At 37.0% G+C, this 12,023-nt stretch overlaps 2 protein-coding genes across 44 annotated transcripts in view; one reads left to right on the forward strand and one right to left on the reverse strand.

Annotated features, from left to right (window-relative positions):
* Ptprd (protein tyrosine phosphatase receptor type D) overlaps positions 1-12,023 on the forward strand; it is a 2,219,644-nt gene that overhangs the window by 766,061 nt on the left and 1,441,560 nt on the right. The window lies entirely within an intron of this gene.
* Positions 3,938-4,414, reverse strand: LOC121433770 (low molecular weight phosphotyrosine protein phosphatase-like). Its single transcript, XM_041632334.1, has one exon. The coding sequence runs from the start codon at positions 4,412-4,414 to the stop codon at positions 3,938-3,940; it is 477 nt and encodes a 158-aa protein (XP_041488268.1).

Genomic DNA, 12,023 nt, shown 5'->3' on the forward strand with positions numbered 1-12,023 from the left:
TGGTACAAAGAGGCATTAAGACAATCCAAGAAGAATGGAATTTTCAGTATATCCAAAACATATTTTATTTTCAAAATTTCATAGAAAAGTATTTTCTGGCATCAGAACTTTATTCTTTTGTCTCTCTAAATGAATGTATAATCTCTCCCTCTCCACCTCCCCCCTCTGTGTGTGTGTGTGAGTGTGTGTGTGTGTGTGTGTTTTGTATTTTTGTGTATGCAGGTCGGGGTGTATAGAAGACAATGCCTGGATGTGTATATGGATGTCAGAGATTAGCCTTAGGAGTCCTCTTTAATGGCACTCAACCTTTTTTGAGAAAGGATCTGTCACTGAAACTTCTACCTATTTTATGAGCTAGTCTAACTGGCTAATGAGCTCCCAATATCAGTTGCCTGTCTCAACACATCCAATGCTACCTTTACAGGCTCACACAATGCCCGACTTACACATGAGTACTGGGAAAAGAAGTTCACTCAGATCTTCATTCTTAGGCAGTGGGCACTTCACACCCACACATACCCAGACCTCTGCTCACCTCTGGTATTTCAAGTTTTTGATCTCTCTTTGCAATGGACATCTGTAGAACTTGAGGGGTTAGTCCATTCTGCCTGTGTTTCTAAGTCTTTTTTTGTTTTGTTTTATTTTCCAGTAGTATTTGTGAATAATTGTTCAAAACAAAATCTTTCCACCCAATCTTTCTCCATTTCATTTCATTTTACATACTTCCTTTACATTTTTTCTTCTGTCTTTGGTTAGATGTCCACTCTGTTCTTATTCTTAACTTTTCTTATTTGTTGGAACATCATTATTCCCCTTCTCCTCCTGAAAACTTTTTTTTTTATTTTGGTCACTTATCAAATAAAGAAGTTCCTTATGGTATTTCCATAAGTACCTAATTTGGTTGATTGTTCACCTCCCCACCTACTGCTGCAGAGGTTAAACCCTCATCTCCTGGGCATTGCCATTTCACTTTCACATTTCTTAGGCTCTTCTGCCTCCTGGCCTTCTCTCTGAAAGCATTTCTTTTTCCGCTTATGAGCCCCTTACTAGTTTTCTGGCATTTATACACACTCACTTCTAAATAGAGAAGCCTATCTACAGGGAAGAAGATAGGTTCTGTATCAACAAGGCTCTCTGTCTTACTGAAAGCGGATTACCTTACATAATATAATATTTTCAATCCCATAATTTTCTTACAAATGTCATAATTTTATTTTATTTTACAGCTGAATAAAATCTCACTGTGTGCATATACTACATTTTCTTTATTTGTCTCATCTGTTGGTAGGTATCTAGTTGAATTCCATTCTCTTGCTTTTATAAGTAAAGCAGAGACCAACATGGATGAGCAAATATCTCTGCAATAAATATGGAGTCCTTTCAACCAATGCTTTCTACATATACTAAAATACTTTTTGTTTCCTGCCTAAGTCTTGCCTTCATCTCATGTACACACACTCTACTTTCAAAGTTAGTTTTGTGCACCTAAACTATGTAATGTTCTGTGAATTTTATTGTTGGCATTTGTTGTCTCTATTTGGTGGAATCAAATTAGAGTTCATAGACTGTTAAGGTAACAACATCTTTAATATAACCCCCCCCCCAATATCAGTTTTATAATTCTTTCAAAGTTTATTGTCACTAGGTCTTTATATAGTGTTACTTGTTCTTGTAGTACCTTGGTACTGGTTTCTCTGTATTTTTTTCACTCCGATGCCATTAGAAGACCATGGGAAACACAAATGCCATCTAACTGACCAATTGCATGACTTAAGAGGTTTTTATAATTTTATTGTTTTATTTTTTTTAAAGAGAACAAACTATCTTTTTTTTTCATTATACATACCAATCCATGTTTCCACCTTTGCCCCTCCTCCCATTCCTTCCACATACCCTCCCTCCCTACGCCCTTCCACTCCTCAGAGAGCATAAGGCACATTGCTTTGGGGAAAGGTCCAAGGCTCTCCCTATTATATCTAGGCTGAGCAAGGTGTCCATCCAAAGAGAACAGGTTCCCATAAAAGCCAGTACAAGCAGTAGGGATAAATCCTGGTGCCATTGCCAGTAGCCTCTCTTCTGCCCCAGCCACACAACTGTCAGCAACATTCAGAGGGACTAGTTTGGTCCTATATTTGTTCCTTCCTAGTCCAGCTGGTGTTGGTAGCTTAGGTAGACTGTTTCAGTGGGTGTACCCATCATGGTCTTGAGCTCTTTGCTCATGTTCTCATTCCTTCTACTCTTCAATTGTACTCGGGAGCTCAGTTCAGTGCTTTGATGGAGATCTCTGCTTCTGTTTCCATCAGTTGCTAGATGAAGGTTCTATGGTGATATTTAAGATATTCATCAGTCTCACTATAGAGCAAGGTAAGTTCAGGCCCTCTCTCCTCTATTGCTTAAGGTTTTAGCTGATGTCATCATTGTGGATTCCTGGGAATTCTCTAGAGCCAGGTTTCTTGCTAACCCCATAATGGTTCCCTCAATCAAGATCTCTCTTTCCTTGTTCTCATTTCTTCTGTCCCCCCTCAAGTTCTCCTCACCTCTCCCCATCTACCCTCCTCTTCTCCTTTCATTCTTCCTTCTCCCCAACCCCCATGCTCCCAATTTTGTCAGGAGATATTTTCTATTTAGACTTTCCAGGTGGGTCTATATATGATTTTCTTAGGGTTCACCTTATTACCTAGCTTCTTTAGGATTATAAACTATAGGCTCAATATCCTTTATTTATAGCTAGTATCCACTTATGAGTGAGTACATCCCCTATTCATCTTTTTGTGTCTGGGTTACCTTACTCAGAATAGTGTTTTCTATTTCCATTCATTTACATGCAAAATTCAAAATGTCATTGATTTTTACTGCTGAGTAATATTCTAATGTGTAGATGTACCACATTTTCTTTATCCATTCTTTGGTTGAGTATTCCCCTTACTCTACATCCTGCCCAACATAAGTTATCATTGGTGTTTTGGATCTTAGACATTCTGACAGGTGTAAGATGGTATCTCAGAGTTGGTTTTGATTTGCATTTCCCTGATGGCTAAGGATGTTGAACATTTCCTTATATGTCTCTAAGCCATTTGAGATTCTTCTGTTTAATTCTATACCCATTTTTTTTTTCTACTTCAGGTGTATTTGTTAACTTCCCAGTTTACCTCACATTCTTTTCCGATATACAGCCGTGAATCTGAGGTCACTGTCCTGCACTGCACTAGAATGACTTATGCTTGCCGGTGACTCTCTACAACGCTGATGGAGGGACACTACAGACAGACCACTATTTAAGCACACACCCCCTTTGCATTAAGAGGCAAAGTGGCTCAAACAGGACAACAAAACACTGGACAAAAACCAAGTAAGAGTAACACTGCTAATTTCCAACATCTGTTGCTCCCATCGTCAGTGCACAGCCCAGGTCGGCCTGCTGGGAGTGCAGGCCTGTATCACCACATCCAGTTTGTCTTCAGTGAGCCTGAGTTTAAATCTTCCATTGTTAAGTGGAAGGCGCATATAGATGGAATTATTGACACAAGAGTCTAGGATAGAGAGGTATAAGGCAAGCGAATGGCACCATTGAGTGCTGGCCATGTGCACACTTTGGTAAGACCAGACCACCCAGGCTGGCTGGGCTCAGAGGCCGACCCAGACCTTGTTGGTCATTCTTACTTTATTGGGCTCTAGTTTGTTCCGTATTGCCTTGTTCCACTATTTTCTAATTAGGACAAGGTGAGAGGAAAGGTTCAATTAGTCTAAGAATACTTAGCCACACCTCACACTGTCTTACTCAAATATTTTTACCTTTCTGACCATACACCTAATTTCGACCTACAGATGTTTTAAAGATAAAGAGTAAAGAGACAGGTGGGGCACGGGACTAAGGACTGGCACCACCCTTAGGCACAGCTCTGGTGAGTGAGCTGCTCAATGGTGGTGGCAGGACCACCTAGTGAGTCTTCTCCAGGAAAGCCTTGCAGCACCTGAGGCATTGCTGGTATACCACTTGGAAGTCAGAGTCATTGCCATAATAGGGAACTTCAACAATGAGTTGTTTCTGTGGATCATAGCTCCCAAGTAGCTCAATTTTAGCTTTGCAGTTTTTAACTTGATTACTTTTTTTGTTCAAATCTTTCAGATTGCTTTCATCCATACATAGTATATAATCGAATGTGGCAAAGTCTTCTTTTGTAATCTGTCTTGCCTTATGGGCTGTGCTAATGCCATGATTTCTTAGGCAGCTGACAGCTCTTGGGTCTGGGTGCCGGCCCACGTTCCAGTCGGAAACAGCGCTGCTGTCAATGGCCCAATTAGCTGAAACATTCTCATCAGTTACCAGTTTCCTGAAATCTGCTTCTGCAAGGGGTGACCGGCAAATGTTACCGAGACACGCGAACAACACCGACTTGGAACCAACCTCTGTCATCTTCCCGTGCAGACCCTGGCGCTCTATACCCATTTTTAAATAGGGTTATTTAGAATTTTGATCATGTAACCTGACACAGTACTGAAGGCATTTATCAGCTGTGGAGTTCCCTGGTGGAGGTTTTGCAGTCACTTACTTATACTATCATATCATCTGCATATAACAAAAGATTGACTTCTTCCTTTGTAACTTAAATCCCCTTGATATCCTTTTGTTGTCTTATTGCTATAGCCAGAACTTCAAGATCTATAATGAAGAAATATAGAGGGAGTGGACAGCCTTGTTTTGTTCCTGATTTTAATGGAATATTTTGAGTTTCTCTCCACTTAATTTGATCTTGGCTCTCAGCTTTTTGTATATTGCTTTTATTATGTTTTGATATGTTCCTTGTGTCCCTGGAGGTTATCCAAATTTTTTCTATTTTGGAGGTTTGCTTTGTTATTGAGTATGTGGTCAATTTTAGAGAAGGTTCCATGAGGCGCTGTGAAGAAGGTATATTCTTTTGTGTTTGGGTGGGATGTTCTATAGATGTCTGTTATGTCCATTTGATTCATGACTTCTGTTAGTTCCCTCATTTCTTTTAAGTTTCTGTCTGGTTGACCTGTCCATTGCTGAGAGTAGAGTGTTGAAGTCACCTATTATTAGTGTGTGGTTTGATGTGCAATTTAAGTTATAGTAATGTTTTTTTTTTGTTTTTGTTCTTGTTTGCATCTGTGGGTATTCTTGTATTAGTGCCATAGATGTTCAGGATTGATACTTCATCTTGACAGATTGTTCCCATCATGAATATAAAGTGTCCTCTCCATACCTTATGACTGATTTTAGTTTGCAGTATATTGTAATACACACACACACACACACACACACACACACACACACACATATATATATATATATATATATATATATATATATAGTTAGTTAGATATTAGGATAGCTACACCCTCTTGTTTTTTAGGTCCATTTGATTGGAATACCTTTTCCAAACTTGCTACTCTGAGGCAATATCTTTCTTTGAGGTTGAGGTGTGTTTCTTGTACAGAGCAATGCTGGATCCTGATTTTGTATCCATTCTTTTAGTCTCTCTCTTTCTATGGGTGAATCAAGTCCATTGACATTAAGAGATATTAATGACCAGAAGTTGTTAATTCCTGTTGTTATTTTTTGTAGTAGTGTTTGCGTGTTTCCCTTCTTTGAGTTTTTCTGATTGAAAGTTATTTGCTGCCTGTGTTTTGTGGGTGCAGTTAGCTTTCTTGGGTTTAAGTTTTCATTTCAGTACTTTCAGTAGGGCTGTGTTTGTGGATATGTATTGTTTAAATCTGGTTATATCATGGAATTTTTTGTTTTCTTCATCAATGGTGATTTAAAGTTTGAGTGGGTAGAGTAGTCTGGGGTTAGATTTGTGGTTTTTAGTGTGTGTAGCAATCTGACCAGGACCTTCTGGCTTTCATAGTTTTTATTAATATGTTGAGAGAAATTCTGAAAGGTCTACCTTTATATGTTACTTGACCTTTTTCCTTTGAAGCTCTTAATATTCTTTATTCTGTATGTTTTGCATTTTGATTATTCTATGGCAATGAAACTTTTCATTTTGATTTAGTCTACTTGGTGTTCTGTAAGCTTTTTGTACCTTCTGTGATTTTGTTGAATATATTTTCTGGGCCTTCATGATGTGGGATTTCCCTCTGTATGCTGTGAATACCATCAGTTAATTAACAAACAGAAACTACAAAGACAAGTATAACCAACAGAATACAAGAGATAAAAAGAAAGAATCTCAGTTGTTGAAGGTACTCTAGAGGAAATAGATTCATTAGTCAAAGAAAACATTAAATCCAACAAATACATAACACAAAACATCAAGGAAATCTGGGATACAATGAAAAGACCAAACCTAAGAATATTAGGGATAGAAGGAGAAGAACTCAAGCTCAGAGGTGTTGTAAAGAGGCCACTTGTTTATCCAGGCTGCCCAGAATTGAAATAGCCACACAGATATTCTATTAAATCACTGCTTAGCCCATTACCTCTGCCTTTGTAGTTCATGTTTGTTTACCCAGATTTTCCATATCCAGAATTCCTTCTGTTTGTGTGTGTGTGTGTGTGTTTTTTTATTGCCTCTATTTCAGTCTTCAAGTCTTGAACTGCTGCTTCACCTGTTTGATTGTTTTTTTCTTGGTTTTCTTGGGTTAGTTATTAATTTCTTCCAATTTTTGTAGGTCTTTTCCTTCATTTCTTTAAGGGAGTTTTTCATTTCCTCTTTAAAGGTCCCCATCATCTTCAAGTTACATTTAAAGTCAGTCATTTTCTTCTGCTTTTTTCTAGGTTAGAATAATTAAGTCTTCCTGTTGTGTGACCACTGGGTTCTGGTGTTATCATGTTGTTTTTTAGGTTGTTGGATGAATTCTAGCATTGTCACCTACACATCTCTTCCTTCAAATGAGGCTAGTAGTGTCTTTGCATCTTGGTCCAATCCTTGCAGTGGCTGTCTGAGTCTTTGAGAATTGTTCTTGGTTTGCTCTGTACTGTCAATGTCTATGTCTCAAGGTATACCAGAGGTCTCTCTAAGCCTGTTCTCTTGGTCTTCTCCACTGATTTGCTCTCTTGGTCCTCTCATTTGGTCTCCTTAATGTTGTATCTAGCTCTTGGTCCCCTCGGTATTGTAGCAAACTCTTGGTCCCCTCAGAATTCTAGCAAGCTGTATTTCAGAGTTCCACCGAGGTTGCAAGAGGATAGGCAAGTTTGTGGGTTGGATGGGGCTTGTAGCTTTTAGGGTCTGGTGGATGGGGGTGGATATTGGGACAGCCAACCTGCAGGAAACTCTCCTGCTGGCTGACTAGAGAAGACAAGGCAATTGGGGGAGGACCCCAAGGTTTTGGCTCAATATGGAGGTCCTAGAAAGTGGGATGTCCCACTGCATGGCTGGTCACTCACCTCTTAATCTCCTCAGTATTGCAGAAAGCTGTGTTTCAGAGTTCAACCGAGATTGTAGGAGAATAGGTCAGTTTGGGGATGGGATGGGGTTAGTATCTTGCAGAATCAGGTTGATGGAAGTTGGTATTTGACTTAACAGTTTAAAACTCTAGTGGTCTTCACATCAGTTCTATTGGTTACTTTATAGAGTTATATTAGATAATTAGTGTTTATACAAAATCTTTATTTTTTTCCATTGAACTCCTGGTCCAAACCCTACACCTCAGATATATTTAGTATTATTTAACAACCTCTTCAGCTTGAAGAGCCTTCTTCCACATTTATTTCCTACATAGAAACTAATTGCAATTACTCAAGTATAGAAAATAGAACTTTACACTTAAATCACTAAAATTTTGGCTATATGTAGTTTTAAAAACTGCAATCATTCATATAAATTATATTTTTCTCTTATGCTTTGTGAATTATGGTAATGAATTTAATAAGAAAAAGCCTTCTCTCTTTATTTGATTACAGAATGTTTTCAATATTTCTCAGGATTAGGTTGAATCCACGTTTTCAAACTCTGAGTGACTCTGCATTTCCTGATTTTACTTTCCATTTTGCTCCTGAATCAATCACTTAGTCTACACTATTGACAACTACCTCATCTCATCAAGCCTTCTCTCTGTATTTTATTCCAACCATTTGTGTATTCTTTCCAATTTTGTTTTCTAGGCTACAGCATACTGATAGAATTCAGGACATTATACACAAATCTGATAGAGTGGTACATGAGGGAAGAGCAGAGGCAGGAACATTATTCTTTGACCTTTTTCAGATTTCATCAAAGGTCACCAAGAGTTTGATTCAAGAGATTTACCACCCACCTCTATATCTAGAGAATAGGAATATTTTTGTTTATCGAGACACGCAGGTATAAGTATGACCAGTCCTTTCCACTAAGTATTACTCAGCTGAGTATAATATTGTCCTGGTTCATAATATTTTCCACAGGTACCCACATACTCATCACATTTATCATACTGCACAAACAATGTACTATGGCTTTGCTCCTTTATTCTGGAGGTTTCGATTACACATGAAACTCAAATAAATGTATATATTTTTCTCATTTAAATATTTTATTGGGTTAGTTGGTTCATCCACAAACCTAGCAATGGATAAAGAAAGACTTCTGTCTTGCAAGATTTTTGGAAACAATAAAATAATAATTTAATGCAATAATTTGTCATTATCCAATGGAATTTAGGCCCTCACATACACTTGGAAAAGTTTATTTATTATAGTTTTCTTGTGGATGTTTTATGAGATTCTGAACAAGATATGACTGTCTTGGACTTTGTAGAAAATGAAGATCATTCATTATCAGAAAAATTAGCTAATTTTAAATTTACTCTAATTTCACCATTTATAGAGAATTTTCTAATTTTGTCTTTATCTCTGTCCCAACTGTATGAGAGGAGACTGTCCCTTAAATGAAAACCAGCCATTGCTCTGGACTTCCTATCCCTCTTTCCAATCCTGCTTGTCTACGGTTTGGTTTTTCTGTTTCTCACCTCATTTATCTTTGACTTTTTAAAAATTCTCTTCTAACATCTGCTCTTCAGTTTAACCTCTTTTAAATTAAGCTTCATATGCAAGCAAAATGTTTTATTTTAATATTTAAACTGTGTTTGAAAAATTATATATACATAATTATGATATTTATTTTCTTAAAATAAAAGAGAGTTGTTTTCAGAGACAGTTTGCACAGTACACAATGCATAAGACAATTAAACCAATAATAGCATTATAAGTTTGGGTATTATATAAATATATTGTATATTTATTATATAATTGAATTCAGCTGTTCCTAAGATTGTACTAGTTCAAGCTTCTACCCATTACATTCTGATCTCTATCTTGCTACTTGACACAAAATCAGGCGCTACCTCACCTCCTAGCATGGCTGTGAAGGCTGTGAGCTAACCATGCTTTCTGTATGTCAGCTCTCTCAGTGGAGTTGCTGAATACTGGTTAGCTCAGTTTCCATTTCACTTACATCTTAAGGATCTTGTTTTTGATAAGTTTGTGATGTGGAACTTTATGATTTCAGCTTTAGAATTCAATTACTTATTGATACCGTCTGAATATTTTTCACCTAATCTTGGGCATTGATTAGAACTCTCTTCCTCATCGGATTTTTAATGTTCTTCAATGCTTGTATGGCCTAGTCATCCCTTCCAATTAGTAGTACCTGGTAGGGAATTCTAACCTTCCTGTTTTATCTTGAACCATCAATAGAATGCTATCTCCTTTAATCTGATTTACTATTTTCAATTCTTTTAAAAACTCAGTGCCATTATTTCATTATCCCCCTTGGACATGTCTTCGCATATGCCCTACCAATTTCTTTACCATGAGTGTCTTTCGTGTAAATGTAGGAAACTCTCAAGTATTCTATCCAGACACTCATGCTAGGCACTATAGAGTTTTCTCTGCTGTCACATGCCATTTGAATTAACATCCATTAACAAGTTTGCTTTGTGATATTAGATGAGATGTCTCATCATCTTTTTATCCTTTTGTCATCTTTCATTTAAACTGAGGGATGGATCTATACTACACAAGTTGTGTCCAGAGTTATGGCTCTCTGGGCCCCATCAGATGAAGAATTGTTTTTGGCCACACATTCAATAAAACTAATAAATACTGATGATCAAATATTTTGTGTAGTTTTTATGATAACTGCTACCAAAGATAGTGAAAATAATTCTCTATAATAATTTAAATTTTAAATTTATTTTATCATAAATTTCTTCATATGTAAGCCATATGTGCATGGTGGTGGCAGAGGTCAGAAAAAAAAATGTTGTGTCCCTGGTACTAGAATTATAGATGGTTGTATACCACACTGTAGGTGCTGGGAATTCAAGCTGGGTCCTCTGCAAGAACAAGTGTTTTTCACTGTTGAGTCACCTTTGCAGGTTTTCGCTTCATAATCTCAGTTAAATAGTTTACATTTAAAGAGATCTTTTTAATAGCTCAGCAAGTCCAAAATTTGCTATCATTAAGAAAAAATGTGACTAACAAAATTTGCTATCATTAATAAAGAATAAGAATATATCTGAGTGGTAAAACTTCATTGATTTTTTTTAAAAACATACTTTATTATAAAACTTTAAAAAAAAATCCACACAAAGCAGTAGGGCATTTAACTTTGTACATGGGAAGTCACTCTGGCACTATCTGGTCAGGGGAAGCAGTTCTCAGTGAGTTCTGTTGGTATAAGACTTAGTAGGTATTTTGGTTCTACGTTTATACTCAGTGTACTTCGTCCTGAGAACAGCACTGCAAAAGAAATGGAAATGGCATGATTAGAAGATGATGCCTATAAACATTTGGTACGATAAGGAGGTCAAGTTTATTTCAGTTGGATTCAGAAAACATTCCATTTGAAAGTTTATGGACAACACCTTTATGTCAACTGAAAATTGAGTCATAAAGTGAATTATTGACTAGTTTAAAGATATGAAAGTGCTTTCAAATTTATGTATCAAATTGAGAAACAAAACGTGCTTTCACAGTACTTGACCTAGCTATCATGGGAAAGGGTGTGAAATCGCAGAATTTGATCTTGCCATAGTCTTGATCTCATTTGAAATCTTGCCATGATTTGCTCGTTGAAATGAGCACTTACATCTACTAAAAATAATAAATTCGTGTCAATTTTACTTAACAAATTCTGGGGCAAAGTTTCTTTTTTAAAGTCTAAACAACATGATAAGGTGTTACAAATCATAAAATCTTTTAAACAGCTGACTTTAGTCCAGTGATCTCCCTTTTGAAAACTAAATGGATTTGGCCATAATCAGTGTCAGAATCATTAAGGAATGTTTACATTTGAAGATGACTTAATCCGTTGGTTCTTAGAAAACTCCCAGTTTTGATGACAGTTTGCATGATGTTACCCAGTTTTAATGTTTTGTACATAAATGTGTGCTTGATGTGTTATGCAGTGGTACTTTGTTACATATGAGATATAGGGGTCAATTTCATGATTTCCTTTTGATGTTGCAAGCACTTCACCCTCAAGTACCATTGCTGGAACACCTTCAGAAACTATCCTAAATATGTTTATAATAAGCAAAGCAAATCACTTTAATAGATCTCTCTGCTTCATACAAATCTCCTGATTCCCTTGTGTCCTTCACTGACAGAGTCATTTCTTCAGAACGGTACATTACCTACCAGGGTTCCTAATAGAAATAGCAAGTGGAGCCACGTCTGCAGCATCAATGCTGTTACTGCTCACCAAAAGCATGGAATCTAAAATGAAGGACTCTACCTGTAAACTTCTTCTGACAGAGTTTCCTGGTTATTGTTTGATACACCAAACTGATTTTAGAAGCCTCTTCCTCAGACCACACTTCTCACACAATGCTTAAGAATAATCGACAAATATCTGACTTTGACATCTTATTATAAGTTACCTCATAGCTGACTTTTACAGTAGAATCTGAATTATGACCAAAAGAAAAGACTATTGAGCACACGATCTTTCAATTGTGTTATTTCATCCTGACAATACAGTTGCTGTTGTACATGGAATTTGGCAGCATTGACTTACTTACTTACCTCAATAAAACGAGCATCTGCCCACTTCTATTGGACAATCTCCCTGCATCCATAT

This window comes from Microtus oregoni, unplaced genomic scaffold (genome assembly GCF_018167655.1).
Source record: "Microtus oregoni isolate MIOR12 unplaced genomic scaffold, Mior012 000041F_ref0000270, whole genome shotgun sequence".
NCBI lineage: Eukaryota > Metazoa > Chordata > Mammalia > Rodentia > Cricetidae > Microtus > Microtus oregoni.

Excerpts from the sequence above, each read along its gene's own strand:
- LOC121433770 (XM_041632334.1), bottom strand. The coding sequence starts at position 4,414 with ATGACAGAGGTTGGTTCCAAGTCGGTGTTGTTCGCGTGTCTCGGTAAC.